Here is a 21,894-nt window from a genome sequence, read left to right on the forward strand (position 1 = left end):
AGTGATCAAAAACCCTACAACAGACTTGGTAGAGTTTGAAACGGACTTGATAGAGACGGGGATTAAACATGGCGAGGTGCTTGTAGAGCGCTGGTTAAGGGAAGCTCCCCATGTTCGCATAATTGGTGTATGTGGCGACGCTGGCTTTGGGAAAACTAGATTGCTCCACTAGAATGTCTACAGCACCTACAAGGTTAGTGACTTCTTTGATGTTGTGATTTGGGTTACAGTCGGTCAATCGGGTATTCTAGAGGTGCAGGATTGTATTGTTCGGACAGTTAATTTAGATCTAGGAATTCACCATTCTAATAATGAAATGGGGAGGTCTGTGATGAGGACAAAACTTTTAGAATATTTTAAGGCCAAGAAATTTCTTCTGATTTTTGATGACTTGTGGAGTCCACTGGATCTCAATGAATTGGGCGTGGAATTTGGCAATGGCAAAGGAAGCAAATTCATATGCTCTAGTCGCTTGAGGGATGTGATTGAAGAAATGGGGGCAAACAATTCTATATATATACAACCTCTGACCCGCGATGAATCTTGGGAGTTGTTTCGCAATGTCGCTTTCAAAGACGACAATCCTCCACAGGATTTGGAGCATATTGCCAGAAAATTTTCCGATGGGTGCAAAGGTTTACCGTTAGCCATACAGGTAATAGCTGCAACAATGAGGGCCAACACCTCTGTAAATGAGTGGAATCTTGCTTTAAGGCAAATGCAAGCACCGATTGATCATATTTTTCCAGCTGCTTATCGTAGCATTGATGCGTACTTGTATCAGATATTGAGATGGAGTTATGAGAGATTACCCGATGCAAACTTCAAAAGTTGTTTCCTGTATTGTGCCATGTTTCCGAGAGGGGAAGAAATTGAGGTGGAGAAGATGGTGGGCATGTGGGTTGCTGAAGGTCTTGTCAAGAGCATCAACACCGCCCACAGCTATATAAAGTTACTTATAGATCGTTGTTTCTTCCAGGTAACACACATTCCGCATGGAAGAATCTTCTTGAAAACTAACAATACTCTCCGTGATCTGGCCATTTATATTGGATGGAGGGAGGAACATTGTATATTCATGGCCGGTCAACGGTTTCAAAATTTCCCCATCCAGATCGCGGGGAATGATTGGAAAAGAATATCATATTACAGCAATAATATTAAATATCTACCTGAAAAGAGATTGCAATTGAAATGCACGAAACTTGTGAGTCTAATTCTGGGAGGAAATAAGGAATTGAGAGAAGTCCCCCAGTCTTTTTTATCCAACTTCCTTGAGGATCTCTCCGAGGACATAGGCCATCTTTCAAGCCTTAAGTTTTTAAATTTGTCAGGATGTTCTGAGCTAAAATCGTTGCCTCAGGCCATAGGACTTCTTTCTCAACTTCAATTCTTAAATATGTTGGGATGTTCTAAACTAACATCAATACCATATGTAATATATGAACTCAAAGATCTTAGGTATTTTCAATATAATATTTTGTTATAAATCAGCATAGATCTATTTTAAATATGGATCTAACATAAGTCTAAGAGGATCTAATTTCTTCACATTTTTATTTAAATATTTTTTATTTTTTATTTTGGCGGATATGAGCAAAATTTCAACTTTGATGCCAAAGGGATATTTTGATCAACATGAGCAAAATTTCAACTTTGATGACAGACAGACCAGATTACATTTCAACTTTGATGACAGACAAACAAGATTACACATCATACTGACTTAGAATGAGAAACTCCCCTCAATAAAAATGCATTGCAATTTTAAAATAAGAAATTATCAAATATAAAATTATTAATAATTTATTGCATATTTCTTTTCTTCTTTTTATTATTGTTATTAAAATTCGCATATATCTGATAGGGAAAAAAGTTAACATGAAGAAAATAAAGATTCATACAATGGAAATGTTATTTAATACATTGAAAATTATATATATATCATAATGAAGTGGGCGTATATAAATATGATAACTTGATTTTGGAGTAATTTAAAATTATTTTTATTTGATTAAGTATTAGCTTTTATAAAAGGTAAGGAAATAGGCCGAAGGTATAAGATTTAAAGAGTTATTTAGTAAAAGCAAAAACAAAAACAAGTTCTTTATAGATTATTAATGAATTATTTTTTTCCAGGTTACATGAATTTTTTTGAATAACAATATCAATCAATTCAGAGTTATTTAGTAAGGGTAAAAACTTGCCTCTTACAAGACTATCAATGAATTATTCTATTCTAGTTATATAGATTTTTTTGAATAACAATATTAATCAATTGAGAGTTATTTAGTAAGAGTAAAAACTTGCCTCTTACAAGACCATCAATGAATTATTCTATTCTAAGTTATACAGATTTTTTTAATAGCAATATTAATCAATTGAAAGTTATTTAGTAAGAATAAAAACTTGCTTCTTAGGGAGACCATCAATAAATTATTCTATTCCAAATTATATAGATTTTCTTGAATAACAATATTAATTAATTGACTCAATGAACAACAACCAATAATAACTATCTCACGGTTGATTGACAACTAAATTATGATTATTTTTTCGATGTATTATTTATTTTCAATCCGTAAAACCAGATACATGAGACGCTGCCATGTTCATAAAAGTCACAATGTGTAAAATCATAATGCTTTATCTGTATTTTGCATATATGTTTGATTTGCAATTGCTACACGTTATGGACATGCTTGGTATAAAACATAATTTCATCGGAGAAGAATTTGGTATAAAACATGCTGTTTGAAATTTGGATGGCCTTCGACTGTCTTGATTGCATATTCTTGTACTTTAAAATGATACACTGCATTGACTCTGACCAAATGTGATATTTCGAACGACAGGAGACATACATACTGGCATACACAAAACAGGGCTTAACAACAGAGTCAGTTGCACCCGCTAAATAGGAATATAATCAGTGACCCCTGCCAGCTAGTTTGTCCAATTTTCAGAATTCGTGAAGGCACGTTCTATGGTTTGAGTCTTGACCATGATTCCAAAGACAGATATGCCCCGAATTTAGTAGGCAATGATTAGCACAATTTAGTGATCATTTTTTTCCTAAAAGTTCTATAGTCACTGGCAAAAACAACTTAGACACTAGCACCAAAAAATGGACGACGATGGTAGTCCGAAATTCTGAGCTCTTATCATTCTGAGAACTCAATTTCCCACTATTTCCTTCTTAGAAGATTCATTTTACAACATTTATGATTTTAAAGCAAATGACTGTGGTATCGTTGTTTCACATTGATTTTTGGCCTTACGAATAAGAATAGAGAATTCATATTCTATTTCATAGCTTTTTAATTTCATTGAGATCTTAAATTTATGATACTGTCTTATTAAACACAGTTTCTATACAGATTGACAAAATTGAAAATATTCATGGTAACTGAGTGGATGGAAAATTTGGACATGAAAATTTAGAACGTAAGAAAATTTTACATGAGAAAATATAGATTAACACTTTGACAGGATTGATGGATGACAATATTGTTGGCAGTATTATTCTATAAGCTCATTAATTTTAAAAGAATTTGGTAGGGATACAAACCTTGAACCAAGGGCGAAAAAATGAAAGAATTTAGATGTGCTTCGTCAAAGGAGGAGGCTCACAGTGATTACAAGCATCAATTTTTAGTAAATTTGGTAAATCTTCTTTCTTGACTTCCTGCCTCAATTTTAAATTGTATTATCAGATCACCATGTCTAGCATGCTGGAAACATGGTTCCCCTCCCCCCAAATCTGGCAGGAAATGGCTCTGCATTGGGATCCGTTCGAGACCTGCCAGTGGAAACGTATCTTGTTCTGTTGGACTCCATGTGCAGCCCATTGCAATCCATCTTGTTTCTTGGATTCCATCTTGTTCAGTTGGACTCTATGTGCAGCCCATTGGACTCTATTAACACTTTGATAGGTGGACTCCATGTGCGGCTCATTGTTTGGACATCATGCTTCAGGATATTGGCATAATTGAGTGGGTGAAGAGGTGTGAAGAAGCAAAATCCATCACTAGGTACATCTACAACCACTCATGGGTTTTGAACTTGATGAGGAAACACACCGAGGGCAAAGAGCTTGTTTGGTCAGCCATTACATGAATTGCAACAAAATTTCTTTTGTTGCAATCCCTTATTTAGCAAAACACCAACATGAGGAAGATGTTTTCTTGTGATGAACGGAATGCATCTCACTGGACCAGAAAGGCTGAAAGTAAACATGCGGTTGATAAAGTGTTTGAAAGAATTTTTTTGCAAAAAGGAAAAGAGATATTGTTGTTTAGTGAGTCTCTTGTGAGGGTGTTGCGGATGGTTGATAAACATGCCATGGGCATTATTATGAAGATAAAAGACAGAAGTATCTTCCTCTATGAAGAACCATTGATGAAAGATGAAACAAACAACTCCAAAGACCTTTACAAGTAGTTGGATACTACTTAAACCCAAGGTATGCAATTTCAATTTTCAATGTTTATAAGTTATGTTATTCATTGGAAAAGCTTTGGCAAATATTCAAAATCACTTGATGAATATTTTGTTTTTTTTTTTTTTTTTTAAATTTGAATGTACCATTACGCAAACGATTTTGAGGCAGATGGGGAGGTAAAACAAGGATTATATAGATGCATTGAGCGCATCGTCCCAAATCCAAAAATTCAAGACCAAATACATAAGAAGCTCTTGAATTTCAATGAGAGCGTTGGTACCTTTGGGATGTCTATGGCTATAGGAACCAGAGCAAAGGATCCACCAAGTAAGAAATGTCAAAGTTTTCAAATTATATTACTCATTACAAGAGTTGAGTCCAAGTTTCAAAGTCATTTTCTAATACTTCTTTGTCTTCAACTCTTATTGCAGCCTATTGGTGGCAACAATTTGGTAGCTAGTGCCCTTATTTGCAAAAATTGCATTCGGATATTGAGCTAGACATGTAGTGCTTCAAGGTGTGAAAGGAATTGGATCATTTTTTAGTGTATACATACCAAGAAGAGAAACCATTAGGAGCAACAACGATTGAATGACATGGTTTATGTGTAGTACATCCTTAGGTTGAGACACAACTAGTTGTTGAACAAGACCCTTGAGTCACGCAACATAGTTTTGTGTGACTTCGATCCATCATCATAATGGGTTGTGGAGAGTAAGACATCAACATTTGACAATGAAGACCTTTCTTTGTTGGACTTGGACCCCACCTCCACAGGGAGAAATATCACAAGCTTCTAGGCCAGGGCAATCAAGCCGGAATCCCATTGCAAAGAATGAGAATGAGGAGGATAATGATTCTGATTGTCAAAGCACACACTAAAATACACAACAGATGATAAGCATGGAATACATTCATTACTCCAATAGTACACATATTAATACATTGTGTGACCCGTGGTTTTCATCTTCCAAGAGGTATCTTGGACTTTTATGACTATTGGAATTCCTAATGGATTAGGTGTCCAACATCCCCCCTTAATCCGAAGGGGTGTGTATGTGAGTCCAAGAAGAGAGCTGAAATACAAAGGTGTATAGCAGCTAATGGCTGGATGTGCTCTCTGAATTGGTGGTTTAAGGAAGACCACAAACCAAATGAAGTGGTAGAAATCAAAGTCTTCTACTAGTGGTGATTTAAGGCTAACCAACAACTTTGGAACTTGGCTCGAAGCAGTTCGTAGAACAATTCCAAATCTGGCTAGAAGTTGAAGTCTTTTGTAAAGTGGAAGTGCTCCCTAATGATGATTTAAAGATGACCATAAACTGACGAAATGGGTAGTAGACGCTGAAGTCTTCTATCGGTGGTGGTTTAAGGCTGGCCACCAACCATATCATGCTCATGGAACATGAATATGTCTCTATCTACAACTTTGACTCTCGCACTGGATGACTTTGGCAGTTGGCTCTGGTTCAAGCTATGGCTCAAGCTCACTTGATATATCTTTGAAGCTAGTAGTTGACCATAAATTCCCCCCTGTCAAATACAAGGTGAGAAGATGAAGATATCTCCACTGTAAGATGTGTCAATACTCGAGAATGAACTCTGAGGTATGACCGATATATCTTCTTGGCTATTGAAGACCATTGCCAAGAAGTGATCCATCCAAGGTGAATCTTTGCTCTTGCAAGAGTCTTATGTCTGGAACATTTGTCTGAATGATGACTATGTTTTCCACAATGCTCACAAGGATGAAGATCAAAACACTGATCTTTCACATGGACAACTTAATCACACTGTTGGCATTTGACAATCTGAAGCGGATGTGTATGTGGAGTAGGCGAAGATGAGTTGTCTTGGAGAAACCCAACACTTTGAAACTGGATGGGGTTAGAGTAGTTTGGAATGTGAAAGGTCACATCCTTTTCATATCCAAGGTCGGTTATGTGTTTGTTGTTAATGACTTCTTCCCAAGGTCTGATGATGGGCTTGGGAAGTGCAAGCGAACTTCTGCATCAACCTCTGCATCTTCATGTGAATATGCTCCTGAAGTGGCCTTACTGATTTGATCAAGTGTTTGTTGTTGATGGGAGTCTTTCTCTAACTCCAAAAGATAATTGTTTTGAAAAAGAGCCAATTCAAAATGGTGACTCTTCTGTTCTAGTTCATGATCATCTCATTGGAGTTGAGATTCAAGTTGCAACAACTCAATCTTGTCTTGTGCATTTTGTATACAGGTTCAAATATTAATGAGAGAGGCCTTGCCGATTTTGATTGTGTTATCAACAATAGAGAATGTTCAATAACTCTAATGTTCTATCAAGTCTAGCCATTTTCCCAAGCTCGGAAAATCATAAGATAATGACGAAAAAATAGATACCAACTTGGTCTCTTGGAACATAAAAATTTAAAAAAGACACGAATCAAGGCATTGCAGACTAGCAAAGAAACTATTGGCTTGCTAAGCAAAAACAACCTTTGTAATGAATGCAAATAGGGAAACTTGTCTTTCATGGGAAGTGTTGGTACCTTTTCTTATGGAAAATCCCAGTCACAAGGGAAATAGATGTCCTTTTGAAGACTTGAGAGAGCTACTCCACAACACTAGCATCGTTGCTAGCAATGACAAGAATATTTACAACATCAATGTTAAATTATGGTATGTTCTATGCTTAGAGCAATTTACTTAGTTTTTTTTTTATTAGCCACACATTAGCAATCACATATATATTAAGTAAAGTGCAAATAGAACATTAAATGATCAACCGAAAACAAGCCAAGACAAGAGACACAAGATGTGGCAGCTAGCCAGGGACAAACCCCAATTTGGGGAAACCCTTTGATCAAATCTTCTTTTATCTTCAATAGTTCAGCAGAGAGAAATAGTACAAAATCTGAATTCTGTAATTTTATATCAGCAACAACAAACCCTAGATCAGCAAAGTCAAACTTGGTCAAACTAGCTGAAATTGACCTCTAAAATACTTGGTCAATTTCTGGTCAACTTGTCCTCGAACAGCCTGAAGAAACAACCCTAGAACAGCCCCAAAAGTTCAATCAAAGTGCAGATTTCTGAAGTCAACTGCAGCCCTAAACTAGGGCAATCAATATCGGTCAAACCAGAGGTCAGATCACCTCGATTTTTGTGCCAAAAATTGCGACCTGCCTAGGAGAGGCAACCACACCCAATCCGCACTTCTTGGAAGGTCAATGCTGGTCAAAGATGACTTGCTGTCCTTTTTCTGTGTCCTCTTTGCCCTAGGACGTCTTCCTTTTAGCCACACGTGAGAGAGAGAGAGAGAGACTCTTTTCTGCGCAGGAGAGAGAGAGAGATGTGTGTGAGAGTGAAGTGTCCAAATGAGGAGAATGCTCCTTGTATTTATATGCAAAACGTTGAGGTTGAATAGACATGATTGTTGGGCTTCTGAGCCTACATAAGTTGTTGGCCGACCTTGACAATTTGTCCATAATCAAAATAAATTCATATCTTCATAAATACTTATCGGAATCGGATGATCTTTAGATCAATCCTACACCTCTCGACGAGAGGAATCTAGGAAAAATATCAGCAACCATAAATAAGGTGACCCACATGGAGTTTGGCCCTAGTTGCCAATTTTAACACTCCCTCTCAACTAGGGAGAACTTCATCTGCAATCTGTCGGACCGTCACTGCTGTCCATCCATCAAATGCACTGTCCTGTACAACTTGACCCTGCTCTGCTTTGCTTTGCTCGAACTATGAAGAAGAAGAAATGATCGAGGATGTATCATACCATCCTCCACTGACCGGAAGTCAGTCTCAGAGTGTGTACCGCTCTCACTGATTCCAGATCAGTATCATTGATCCCAGATCAATGGAGGTCATCCTAGCATAGGGAGTACGATAGATACAACGATGCGTCCATCGATAGAACTACTATGGTCCCTATCCTCATTTCCCTTCTCATTGATCAGATGAGAGGTACTTCCCATGAGACCCAGATTGCATGGGTAGGATGCCTCGACAGGAGAACTAATCATCTTGTCCACAGGAGAACGAATCATCATGTCTAGTGGATGCCATGGAGAACTAATCATCTTGGCCTACAGGAGAACTAATCATCCTTCTCCACAATCGCCACAGAGAACGAATCATCCTGGCTCACAGGAGAACTAATCATCCTGTGCCACAGTCGCCACGAGGTGTCACAGGGGAAGGTTGAACCTTTACCCTGTACATAGTGCACCACCAGGGGATGGTGAGTCGCCCTGTGGTCACATGTCGCTCCAAGAAGTACCCCGCGCCCCCTTGGAGCTCCCAAAGCTCAATACATCATACTCGACCCTCATAAGAGGGTCTTTGAACGACACCAAGTCGTTCTCAGAAAGTCAAGAATTTGACCTTTCCTAGGGGCTTTGTCAGAATGTCGGCGACCTGTTCATCTGTACCGATATGTTGGAGCCTTATTGCTCCTCGCTGCACCATATCTCGAATATAGTGGTACCTGATATCGATATGCTTGGAGCGATCATGAAATACGAGATTTTCTGATAAACGGATCTCGCTCTGGTTGTCACATAGAATCATGGTGGTATCCAATGTAAATCCAAACAGCTCACTGAAGAGCTTTCACAACCAGACTGCCTCACAGGAGGCCATGCTAGCAGCAATGTACTCTGCCTCGGCGGTGCTCAAAGCCACCGACTTCTGCTTCCTGCTCATCTAGGATATCGAGGCAGATCCCAAAGAGAAACAACACCCAGAAGTGCTCTTTCGGTCCACCACACTGCCTGCCCAATTAGCATCAGTATACCCAAGTAGTCTCACATCTCTGGCAGTGTATCTCAACCCATGAGTGATTGTGCCACGAAGATATCTCAACAGATTCTTGGCACCAATCCAATGTGAGTGGCGAGGCTCAACCATATGTTGACTCAAAGTGTTGACTGCAAAACATATATCCGGATGGGAGTTCACCAAGAACATTAATGCTCCGACGAGTTGTCGATGACTCGATACTTGGTAGCATTTCGTAAAACGGGTCCGGCAGCACTACCACTTAACTTCTTGAAGTCAAGCTCCATTGGGTTAGTTACGGGCTTGCAGTCCACCATACCGAATCTTTCCAATATCTTCACCACATATTTTCCTTGAGATAGGAAAATCTCCCCTGGTTTCTGCCAGACTTCCAGTCCTAGGAAATAGTGCATGAGTCCTAGGTCTTTCATCTTGAACTCATAAGCCAACTCCCTCTTACATTCGTGAATGAGAGGGTCTGCACTTGTTAGAAAGAGGTCGTCAACACAAAGCACCAGTATGAGAGGCTTGTCATCTATAACCTTAAAGTAAAGGTTAGGGTCAACTTCAATTCTAGTGAATCCCAACTTCATCAAGTAGCTATTGATTCTCTCATACCATGCTCGGGGTGCTTGCTTTAGCCCATAGAGGGCCTTCTTCAACCTGCACACATGAGATTCTTGATCATAAATCTCAAATCCTTCGGGTTGCTCCACATAGACCTCCTCTTTGATCGAACCATGTAAGAATGCAGTCTTGACATCCATCTGATGTAGGTTCCATCCTTGCGAAGCAGCAAGGGCTATGATTGAGTAGATGGTGGTATATCGGGCAATAGGTGCAAATATTTCGTCATAGTCTGTACCCTCCTTCTGGGAGAAGCCCCGAGCGACAAAACGAGCCTTATACTTTTCCGTACTTCCATCAAATACATGCTTTATCTTGTAAAGCCATTTTGAAGTGACAACGGCTTTGTCCTGGGGTCTGGGGACCACATCCCAGACATCGTTTTTCATAATGGACTCATATTCCTCGGTCATAGCAGCCTTCCATACTTGATGCTTGACGGAATCTGTGAAGGATGAAGGCTCATTTTGGATGATCGTGCTCACATGATGGTCAGGTATCCCTGTTACCTGTTCGGCTTTTTACTTTCACGGAAGGTTCCTCTGGGTGCAATGTGTCCTTCAGCATCATCAAGTGTCCCCCTAAGCCATGAAGGCCTCTTCCTGGAAGAGGAAGGCTCTTGCGGAGGAGGATCAATAGGATCCATAGGTTCTTCCACATCAGGCATCGTCTCATCTTCTTTTTCCTTCGGTTCCCTGGTGTCAGCTTCTTTAGATCCTCTTAGAGTAGGAAGATTGTCTACTTTGCTAAGAGCCATATCTTCGTCAAAAGTGACATCATGGCTAATCTCGACTTCTCTTTGACCAACCACATAGATTCTATAGCCCTTAGTATTTTCGCTATAGCCCACGAAGATTCCTTTCTTTCCAGATGCACCCAATTTATTCCTTTTCTCCTTCGGCACATGAAAATATACAGGGCTTCCAAAAATTCTAAAATGAGATACGTCAGGTTTCTTACCAGTGAACATCTCTTCGGGAGTCTTGGAACCCAATGCTTGATGAGGGCATTGGTTTTGTACATATACGACGGTGTTTGCAGCTTCGGCCCATAAAAACTTTGAAAGTCTTTGATCATGGAGCATAGCACGGACAACTTCCACAATCATACGGTTCTTCCTTTCTGCCACACCATTCTGCTCAAGAGTATATGGTGTAGTAGTCTCCCTCTTAATGCCAGCCTCATTGCAAAAGTCATGAAACTCATTGGATTCATATTCAGTCCCATTATCAGTCCTTAAGGTCTTGATCTTCTTCTCGATTTGATTCTCGATCAAGGCTTTGAAGTGTCGAAACCAGGAGAACACTTCATCCTTCTTTTTCAAGAAGTATATCCAAGTCTTGCGAGAATAATCATCTGTAAAAGTGAGGTAATATGAATATCCTCCCAAGGAGTTCACAGGCATCATACCAGATATGTCTGAGTGAACCAACTGCAATATATCGAAGGTCTTGCTTTGGCTTGAGGGGAATGGTCCCCTTTTGAGCTTTCCTTCAGCACATCCTGGGGGAATGGTCCCCTTTTGAGCTTTCCTTCAGCACATCCTGGACATACACCTTCTTGTTCTACTCGGAATTCGGGCATCCCTGTCACCATTTGTCTCACATCGGGTAGAGCTTTATAATGAAGGTAAGCAAACCTCCGATGCCATAGTTCGGACTGAAGAGATGTGTCACAAGACATGACACCTAGCGGACTTCCTCTGACCTGATATAATGAATCAACTCGAAACCCAAGAGTGAAGGCATCTTTAATATTCTTTTTCCATACACGTACCTTGCCATCGCTGAAGGCTACCTTGTAGCCTTTGTCTTCCATAGCCGAAATGGACACCAGGTTCTTTTTGAGATCAGGTACATATAATACATCTTGTAGGTGGATTGTATTACCCTGATTCAATTGAAGAGTGACATTTCCTACGCCTTTCATGGGATATTTTGAATTATCTCCAAGAACAATTTCAAGGTTGGTTTCCTTCTCTATCAGATTATAGAGAGCTTCTTTGTAACCAGTGAAGTGCCTTGAGGCACCACTATCAATAAGCCAATTTCCAAGCGAGTCTGGGGGAGCAGAGGTAGATAGAGCTGCTGGTAGATAATATTCATCTTGCTTATTGTTAACGATGTTAGATTCATACCTGGAATTTCTTGCCTTCTTGAATGGTTGTCCTCTTCCTTGATTTCCGGCACTTCTTTTGCCTTTGCCATTCCTTTGATTGCCTTGAGAGGGATTTTGATCATCATCCCGATGTGAGTCCCTTTTATCAGGGCACTCCCTTGCATAGTGACCTGTTTTATTGCAATTGTAACATCGTCCTTTTATTCCACCCTTTGGTCCAGCCTTTCCTTTGAATTTAGCCCCGGAATTGTTTCTTCTTTTAGCATGAGAAGAAAAGGCATCGGGATGACCTTTAAGTATGGGCATTTCTTTCTCTTCCATCCTTGTTTCTTCTTGAATGCATCTCGCCATTAATTCCTCAAATCCAGGAATTACATTATTGTTGAGAAGAGTAGTCCTGAATATATACCATTCAGATGGTAGTCCTAAAAGAGTTGAGTGTCATTTCCCTGTCAGGAATTACTTCCCCAATAGATATGAGATCGTTCTCGATCTCGATGATCCTTAAGAAATATGCTTGCATACTTTCATCTTTGCCCTTCTTAATTTCTTTCAACTTATTTCTAAGAAACAAGACTTGATTTGCATCATTAACTTTAAATAAACTCACTAGTCTATTGTAGATTTCCTTGGAGGTGTTCAGCTCGAAAACATAGGCCACCAAGCGTTTGTCGATAGAGTCTCGGATGATCTTCCTTGCTTTGACTTCTCCCTTGGTCCATTTGTTCCTAGCAGCAGCGGATGCATTTGATGGAGGCTCAACAATTCCGCCTCTCACATGGTCCAATACTTCCTGCTCTTCTAATGTTAGATCGAGAGACATCTTCCATCCGTGATAGTCAGACTTCTCACGGAGTTTGTCTTCAGCAGGGAAGTGTGTTGAGGACCCCATGTTTTAAGACTGTCTGCCAATCCTTCTCTTCGGTGATTGCTCTTGCTCTTGCTTGGGCTTTGTCTTCACCTCAGCTCTGATACCATGTTAAATTATGGTATGTTCTATGCTTAGAGCAATTTACTTATTTTTCTTTTTATTAGCCACAGATTAGCAATCACATATACATTAAGTAAAGTGCAGATAGAACATTAAATGATCAATCGAAAACAAGCCAAGACAAGAGACACAAGATGTGGCAGCTAGCCAGGGACAAACCCCAATTTGGGGAACCCTTTGATCAAATTTTCTTTTATCTTCAATAGTTCAGTAGAGAGAAATAGTATAAAATCTGAATTCTGTAATTTTATATCAGCAACAGCAAACCCTAGATCAGCAAAGTCAAACTTGGTCAAACTAGCTGAAATTGACCTCTAAAATACTTGGTCAATTTCTAGTCAACTTGTCCTCGAACAGCCTGAAGAAACAACCCTAGAACAGCCCCAAAAGTTCAGTCAAAGTGCAGATTTCTGAAGTCAACTGCAGCCCTAAACTAGGGCAGTCAATATCGGTCAAACCAGAGGTCAGATCACCTTGATTTTTGTGCCAAAAATTGCGGCCTGCCTAGGAGAGGCAACCACACCCAATCCGCACTTCTTGGAAGGTCAACGCTGGTCAAAGATGACTTGCTGTCCTATTTCTGCGTCCTCTTTGCCCTAGGACGTCTTCCTTTCAGCCACACGTGTGAGAGAGAGAGAGAGAGACTCTTTTCTGCGCAGGAGAGAGAGAGAGATGTGTGTGAGTGAAGTTTCCAAATGAGGAGAATGCTCCTTGTATTTATATGCAAAACGTTGAGGTTGAATAGACATGACTGTTGTTGGGCTTCTGAGCCTACATAAGTTGTTGGTCGACCTTGACAATTTGTACATAATCAAAATAAATTCATATCTTCATAAATACTTATCAGAATCGGATGATCTTTAGATCAATCCTACACCTCTCGATGAGAGGAATCTAGGAAAAATATCAGTGGCCATAAATAAGGTGACCCACATGGAGTTTGGCCCTAGTTGCCAATTTTAACAATCAAAAATCAACTTGCAGGTTTATATCAAAAACCTGTCCCTACCCATCACAATCTATGCAATTTAGTAAAATTTCACCAACTCCTAGCTCTTCAACTGCTTTTGCAAGTTTATATGTTCCAAGAGGCCGACTAGTCAAATCAACTTTGATGCATAATACCCACTACTCGATCTCAATATCTCCTTCTAATTCTTTCAATTGGGAAAGATTCAACTGTTCCTCATGGCATATAGACATATATTCCATGCATTACTTGTATATATTATTATATTTCAGCTACACATGGAATACTTGGAAAATTCAACCCAAATTCTATATTGCATTCAAATAGTGGTTTGAACTAATGCAAGATTCTTGCTCAATATGAACCCCACAATAGATCACTTAATATTCCTTGTTAAGGTCCCATATCTCATCTTTGTTCACAAGGACCTAAATAATATTAAAAAGGAAACAAATTAAAGTACATCTATAGGCAATGGTGGGAGCTAAAAAGAGGTTACTTTGCAGCCTGGTTGGGCTTGAAGTTTTGCTCATTGATGCCGTTGAGAATTATATGAATGTTTTCAGTGGGAATCTGATAAATGTTCAGCAAGACATCACTTGCACAGTCACTGATGGGCATATGCTGCCTATAGAATTCATATTTCTCCACACAATTCTAGGTGTACTAGGATGGGCCACCACGCTTCGACTGCACAACAATAGAAAATGACAAAGTCACATTCCTCCACACTTACGATAAGTGTGATTGATAACAAAGAAGGAATCTCATGGGTGACGAAGGAAAAGGAACAACATGCAAATTACTTTGGTTCGATTTATATGTTCATTGACATGGTCTTCGAGCTCCCCTTCAAACGTTACAAGAACCACAATTTCATCATGCACAGATGGGAGGAGCTCATCTACAATCACAAGAACTGGAACGACCTTAACACTGGCAGCTTTTTGCTTCATAACTACTAGTGGCCACTCGACATCCTGGACGCATGGGCGCCTATGGGACCCAAATGGAAAACCCCTCTCAATGGCGAGAAACTGCTTACACGCTCGCTTATTGGCCAGCTTGGGTTTGAAGCCGACAACTAGCCAACATTGGTGTATTTGATAATCACACAGAGGGAAAAAAAGAGGCCACAAACCCATGGACACAGAGCAACGCACAAGAGACTTGAGACTTGAGTTTGCAAATGGGCACACAAATGAGGCTTCTCACACCACATAAACCCTTGTTCACACCAGCAAAGAGGAAAGGGGTGAGAACACAATCAAGACTGAGTCTCAGAATGAGGAAATAAGCGCCAAGGAGAGGAAACAAACACTAGAATGGAGATGTTGCGGATTCGTATGAGAACCTTTGGCCTCAAACACTATGCCACTAACACAGATATAGGAGACAGCTCAAGCGCATAGTGAATCCATTGAGAAGTAAAGAGAGATGTGGGCGACTCAAAGAAGAGTTAGGTCCCCAACTTTGGTGGGCACCAAACTAGTGGAGCATGCCAAAGCATCGAGCAAAGAGAAGCCTGATAAGTAGGCGCACAATGGATAAATAGTAGAAGTTGATGGAGCATTAAGTTTCCCTGAGAGCAGAGACAGGCATGACAAGCAAGCACACAGTGGAGCATTAAGGAGACCAAGCATTACAACTTGTGCACAGGGAAGAATCTGGAGCTCACAACAAGTCGCAGAGACAGGGGCGATAGAGAATCATTATATCAAAGCTGACAGGCTAGCCATAAAACCTTCATGAATTTACCAAACTCTTGCAACACATTTTGGAAAAAAGAACAAGTTCAATGTTTCCTCTCATCCTCAACCTTCACGGAGTCGTGGCATAGTAGCAATATAACACAAAATCTGCCCTCAGTGCAACAAAACCAAAGACAAATTTGAGACTCAACACAAATGTCTCGTGGAAAATGGCTTGGCTAGAAATTACATTGACATGATAACACACAACCTTAGGAGATTGATAGATAATGGCCTTCACGTTAGTTTTGTCAAAATTATCTCTATGGGGAGTTACAACAAACAAAGTTTTGACATCTGAGAGAAATGGCCGCGGAGAGGGCTAAAGGAATGCTAGGCTTGAGTAACGCAAATCTGAGACATAGCAAGACTTAGCAGGTGGTGTAGGAGTTACATTGCCCTGCATCCAAACTTAGCTCTGACAAGCTCAGGATGGCAGAGGCATTATGAGCCAAACTAGCTCTAACACCACTGTCAGAGCACACACTAAAATACATAGCAGATGGTAAGCATGGAATGCATTCATCACTCAAATGGTACACATATTAATACATTGTGTAACCCTTGGTTTTCATCTTCCAAGAGGTTTCTTGGACTTCTATGACTATTGGCATTCCTCCAGACCAACCCTAACAAATTAGGTATTCAACATTGATAATATCCAATAGTACTAGTAGCTGTAGCATTGTAGTGCTATGCTTATTTTTGGACTCTAGAAGCCATTTAGGGCCTCTTTCTTGATGTATTTTGATTTAGGCTCCAAAGATGTATTGTTACTAAGTGCTTTTTTGGTTATATGCACTCTTACTTGCTATATAAATGTAAACTTTTGCATATTTGTGTATAAATGGTTTGGATTCATATGGATGCACATGAATATATATGTTTTTCTCTAAAATTTGAATATTTTATGTATTTTTTAGTCAACTGGTCTTTTGTTCAGTTTTTTTCCGATTCTGGTCCGGTTCCCAATTTCAGGGTCGACCAGTTCGGTGACTGGTTCAGTTCTGATAACATTGGTCTGCATCAGAAAAAAAACCCACAAGTTAATCCTCACATAATTACATAATTTTGTTCCTTAGGGGAATTTTTTCAGAATAAACCTATGGCAAAGTTGGTTTTTTGCCTCTTCAATTTTAAATCAGTGGCCTAACTGTTTTTTTCTGATAATAGTACAACTGTGCACAATTATCTCTTGAATGGAAATTGAGATATGGTATTAAATCTCTTCCCAGAGTCATTTTCTTAAATGAGTGCAACCTAGCAACACTGTGCACCAATAATATACTGCACCTTTTGTTGCTATTTACCTTAACATTAGCACATACCCATCGATTATTCACAATCACAAATTAAATGATGTAGCACTTACCTGTGTTCATTGGATTTTGTGCAGAATGTGGAAAAACTACTGGACTGCCCAATTTCTGTTTTGCCTGGCATTATAGTTATTATGGTATTATGGACACTTGTCCAATATCTGTTTTGCCTGGAATTATAGTTACTATGGTATTATGGACACTTCGCAAGAAAGGGCCCGAATAGCCAGTTAATAAAGCCCATACAGCACAGATGACACAAATAAATTGCAAGTAAATGCATTCAACTATGGCTGTTGTGGATTCACCTATAGAGGAGAGGCACCATCCCTCTGACCTACGAGTAACTTAGCAGAGAACAGTTTCTAGGTGAAACAATCGTTACAAACTTACCAGAAATGTATAATAATTTCCCAACAATAAAAGGTATTAAAGGCATTTGCAAGTATGGAAGCAACCTTCCTCGTTTTCTAAATAGCTGGTTGCACTATATGATGGGGACTGGTGGACAATGGAATGAGTTTTTAGAACAGCAGGAAGGTACCACAGAAATTTTCAGGAGACAGGTAGACGAGGATAGAAAAAAATACTAGAAAACCAGAATGTTGAAAAACTAAAACAAATCTTAGAACGTAGGTCCATAGTACAACTCCATAAAAGTTCTTATTCTTAATTAAAGCTAAAAAGCTTTTATCAATTGCTTGATGGCCATCTTTACCCTTCAATTATACAGAGGTCTTACTTAACTATTTTATTTTTTGGAGTTTTTTTTTTTTTAAATCCAGTGAAAGACTAATTTTTTGTCATTTGAAATACATTTTTGAATACATAAATGGATTTAGCACCCTCACACTTTTGGGGCACCTGAAATTTTCAGCAATCACAACTCAAACTTGTTATTCCAACAAATCCCTCCTAAAATTTAGTTAAATTTAACCTGAAAATATGGCCAAAAAAAACCTCAAAATATAACTATGGCTTATACAGATTGGTACTCTGGCTTATAAGGAATGTCACATCTGGAAAATTGCTTCACATTTTCACGCTTCAAAGCTTTTAAAATAGTAAGATAATAGTAATTACTACACAATACTAAAAGGTTAAGTGTAGACCGTGGAGCATGGGATAGAGCTCACAACCAGTTGATACTCCAGGTGAAATCTCAGAAATTTATCATCAGTTTTCCACCATATCTGCAGAATGCCTGAGATTTTCCCTCATAACCAATATTTATATCTGCAACTAGTAACTGTTAATCCCCAAAAAACCTTAGTTGGGGTAGGTATTCTTAAGTGTTGTATATATGACCAATAAACATGATTTATGTTCACTGACCAATATTTCTACTTGCCGTGCACGTCCGGTAGTAAGAATGTCGAGCCAGCAAGCCAGAGTATCCAAAAAGGGAGAGTCGGGAATGGAATAATGCGAGGTCTTAGTTAAACAGGTTTGTTTCCATTGAGCTTCCTTCTTTTTCCCAGTCAATGTTCAATATTAGACTCCATTTCCGATGTTGGCCTGAATTATTTATGATGCCCATATCAAAGCCAAAAGGAAGGAGCCTAACTAAACAGCAGCAAACGAGATATTCTCATAACTAATATTTATGTCTGCAACCAGCACCTGTCAATTACCAAAAAACTTAGTTGGGGGTAGGTATTCTTAACTGTATTGTATGTATGACCAACAAACATGACTAATATTCACTGACATCTTGTTAAACCTGAGGAATCACCACCAACTGTTCATCTTCTCTTCTTGCCTTAGACTGAAATAGCTTGTCCAATAGTTTTATTAGGGCATCATAGTCATAACCCTTTTCATATTTCACTTTAGAATCTCATTAATCATCAGAAACTACACGCAAACAGATTTTTATTCATCCTAACACTTACGTAATTCAAAATACGTTACACCAGTGGATATTATTCAACAATAGTGTACTTCTGTGAAACAAGGTAGCTAAAACCTATATGCTCACCACACCCGGTAGAGACTAAAATGGAAGAATGAAATATTGTTAGAAGACTTTAACAAATACTGATGCTATAACCTGGACAACCATCTCTTATTTGTTTAAGTTTTACCAAAAACACAGTACAAGAGTGATGTATCAACCTTGTTTGAATGAATGATAAGACTGCTGCTTTTGTCTTTAGGATAGAAGTTGTGCAGAGAAACAGCAAAAAGATTATGGATGGCAGTATGGCCAGGCATGGTTGCACCATAAAACCTTTGAACAAAAGTTAATTGTCAATATACTCCCAATTGTTTAACCCATTGCAATGAGGTGGTACTTTGTTCCCTATTTTAATGTTCTATCTTTAGTGAATACTACAATATGGGTGCACATGCATTTTACGTCTAATGAAAGAGATACAAATGCAGCAAGTGGATTAAAAAAAATAAGCATCCATCATGAACATCATAAGCTTCTAGAACTCAGATGAAGCACAAAATACAACCTGTAAACTTTAAGCCTCCTCTAGTTTTAGTGTGCTCACTTTCTCTATTATTGCAGTCCCAACCGACCACTTCTTCCTCCCAGGTGTGGTGCAGGATTCTTTCTTAGTTCCAGTCCCGCAACCCCATGTTAGCCAGTATCTATGTATTCGGTGGTCCTTCAATGTCCTTGCCCTCACTCGCTTTTGTTCCTTGCCCTTGTTAGGTTAGGCAAGTCACTTGCCAGAGCTAGGGCTACAGATCCTCTAGTAGGATGTATTCTTATGGTTTTTTATCAGGCAGAACAACTGGCTGTCATTCACTGCTCTCATACTGGTCAATGCCTCGCTATCCATTCGTTGCCTTCAGCTTTTGACTGCCAGCCTGCCTTCCTCTCCCTATTGATTCACCCTTATCAGTCAAGTGAGACCTACCCTTCCTCGTTATTGGATTGGGTTTCTTTCAAAAGAGAGCAAGTGCATAAAACTGCTTAAATTGGCATTTGTATGCGTATAATCACCACTTGAACCCATTGAAGGTGTCTTACATCATTCCCTAATTTCATCAACCATTAGCACCCATTTGCCTTCATTTATCAAAACCTTTTTCGCTGCATTCTGGCATCCCGACATCCCCACCTGAGATATCAGAGTTGGCCTTCGAATCTTTTTCCTTGAAAGGTCATCTTCCCTCACCTCCCAATGCATCTTCATGTTAAAGTGATTGAAATGCAATTCCCACACACTGGCCCTTGTGATTGGAAGCTGGTTCCCCAAATTTCCAGCATTTATGACAGCATCAATCTAAATTGATCAAACCAAACAGGACACCAGCATAAATTGAAACACTCAATTAAGATTCAATTCAATCCCATATGGCACAAACTTTCCAGTCATTGCAAGCAGTGCAAAACACTCGTTTATACTAACGACAAAACACTGATAGCATATGAAACATCAAAAGCAAATAAAAGCACTCAGCAAGTCACCTGCAGTTCTAGAAGCTCGGTGCCTCCATGCACATATGAAAGAACTTCAATGGATGAATACTAATGACAAAACACAATGCTTCAGCGCAACTGTGGTAACAATTACTAGGATAAATTCACCAGGGAATATATATTTTACTATAGTAGAACAGAAAACATGTTTCAGTTAACATTGATACAGAAGTTTCCTACAACTTTACTTGACAAAAGCCTGCCCTACTTGATCCTCCACTTTAAGTATTATGAGGTTGTACCTTAGCCAAGCAAGAACGATAGGCAAGAGACAATGCAGAGCTATCCTGCAAATTTGATCAAATGTTACTAAGAAACCAAGGATTAGAAGTGCAGATAACGAGAAATTAAAGTGCTATCTGCATCAGAGACAATTTAGTTTTTCCTCTTTGTTGTTTGTGTTATGTAACATCAAACCAAATCTTCTACTTATTTCAAGCAAATCAATTGGATTCAGTGCTCTCCAGCATCCACTACATGAGGAATCAACTTTGTTTGCTAATGATCCACCTGTTTTGCCTATCGCACTTCTTTTTGGTGTGCAATTCACAACACCCACTCCATTCAATTGATTACCGCTGCCCTTGCAGATTTGGAGGGTTAATGCCCAACACATTTCATCAGGCTGCAGCTTCAGAGATATATGCGGATACAGTTTTGCTTAGACTGGGAGTTGGTTCTCAGGGAGATTAGTTACAGCATGGATTCAGTGATGATTCAGACACTTTTTTGCACAGATTGGAGAGAGTTGTTATTTTTAGCAGTTATCCTACTTTTTAGGAGACAGAGTCTCGAGGCTTTCATAGTGGTATTGAATATATATTCAGAGTCCTTGTGAACTCAGGATTCCAATGAGACTTCTCTGGGTAACATGCATGGTACTTTCTACACATGTCAAAGATAATGGTATCTTTGGGATCCTTGTGAGATTCTGAGTTTGATGAGCTACTTTCGAGCAACATGCAAGCACTTTCTATTTTAGTAGGACATGCGTGTCGATTCTGATCACGGATTCAAATTCCTTGCTAAGGCAAATCCAATGAGTATGGTTTCATAGGCATGTGAGACATTTCTATTTTTAGCATTATTCGCATGTCAGATTTGGGTATGTATTTGGACTCTCCACTGAAAACTGAGTTTGACGAGGGCGTTTTTGTCAAAATCTGAGACATTTTTATTTTTAGCAGTCTTTACATGGTAATGCTATCAGCATATCTGAACTCCCCATGGAAATTTGAGTCCGATGAGTATAATATGAGTATAACATTGTGGATATGCACCCAATTTTCTATTTCTAACATTGCCTATTTTTGAGCGTACTATATATGGCAAGCCCCCCTATCTGTTCTAGACATTTTCTATCTTTTCCTATTTTTAGAGGGATTACTATTTTTGGCATGTCTATGTATAGAAGGGTGAGAGGTGGCAGTATGAGAGGTTGGCATGTGGCAGCTT

At 39.2% G+C, this 21,894-nt stretch overlaps 1 protein-coding gene and 1 long non-coding RNA gene across 2 annotated transcripts; one reads left to right on the top strand and one right to left on the bottom strand.

Moving 5' to 3' along the window:
- Positions 1–316: 316 nt before the first annotated feature.
- On the top strand, positions 317–2,148 carry LOC149177712 (putative disease resistance protein At1g51480). Its single transcript, XM_089421853.1, has 2 exons — positions 317–979; positions 2,140–2,148. Exons 1-2 carry the CDS (start codon positions 317–319, stop codon positions 2,146–2,148), a joined length of 672 nt encoding a protein of 223 aa, XP_089277979.1.
- Positions 2,149–19,606: 17,458 nt separating this feature from the next.
- Positions 19,607–21,471, bottom strand: LOC149177713 (uncharacterized). Its single transcript, XR_016258131.1, has 4 exons — positions 20,950–21,471; positions 20,682–20,726; positions 20,428–20,487; positions 19,607–20,242 (listed from the first exon to the last, which is right to left on the bottom strand). It is a non-coding gene; the product is annotated as an uncharacterized LOC149177713 (long non-coding RNA).
- Between the last annotated feature and the right edge of the window lie 423 nt (positions 21,472–21,894).

The sequence above is a fragment of the Pinus tabuliformis genome, chromosome 4_1 (assembly GCF_031772625.1).
Source record: "Pinus tabuliformis cultivar Carrire ecotype Pingquan chromosome 4_1, CPIR1, whole genome shotgun sequence".
NCBI classification, from domain to species: Eukaryota; Viridiplantae; Streptophyta; class Pinopsida; order Pinales; family Pinaceae; genus Pinus; species Pinus tabuliformis.

Excerpts from the sequence above, each read along its gene's own strand:
- LOC149177712 (XM_089421853.1), top strand. The coding sequence starts at position 317 with ATGGGGAGGTCTGTGATGAGGACAAAACTTTTAGAATATTTTAAGGCC.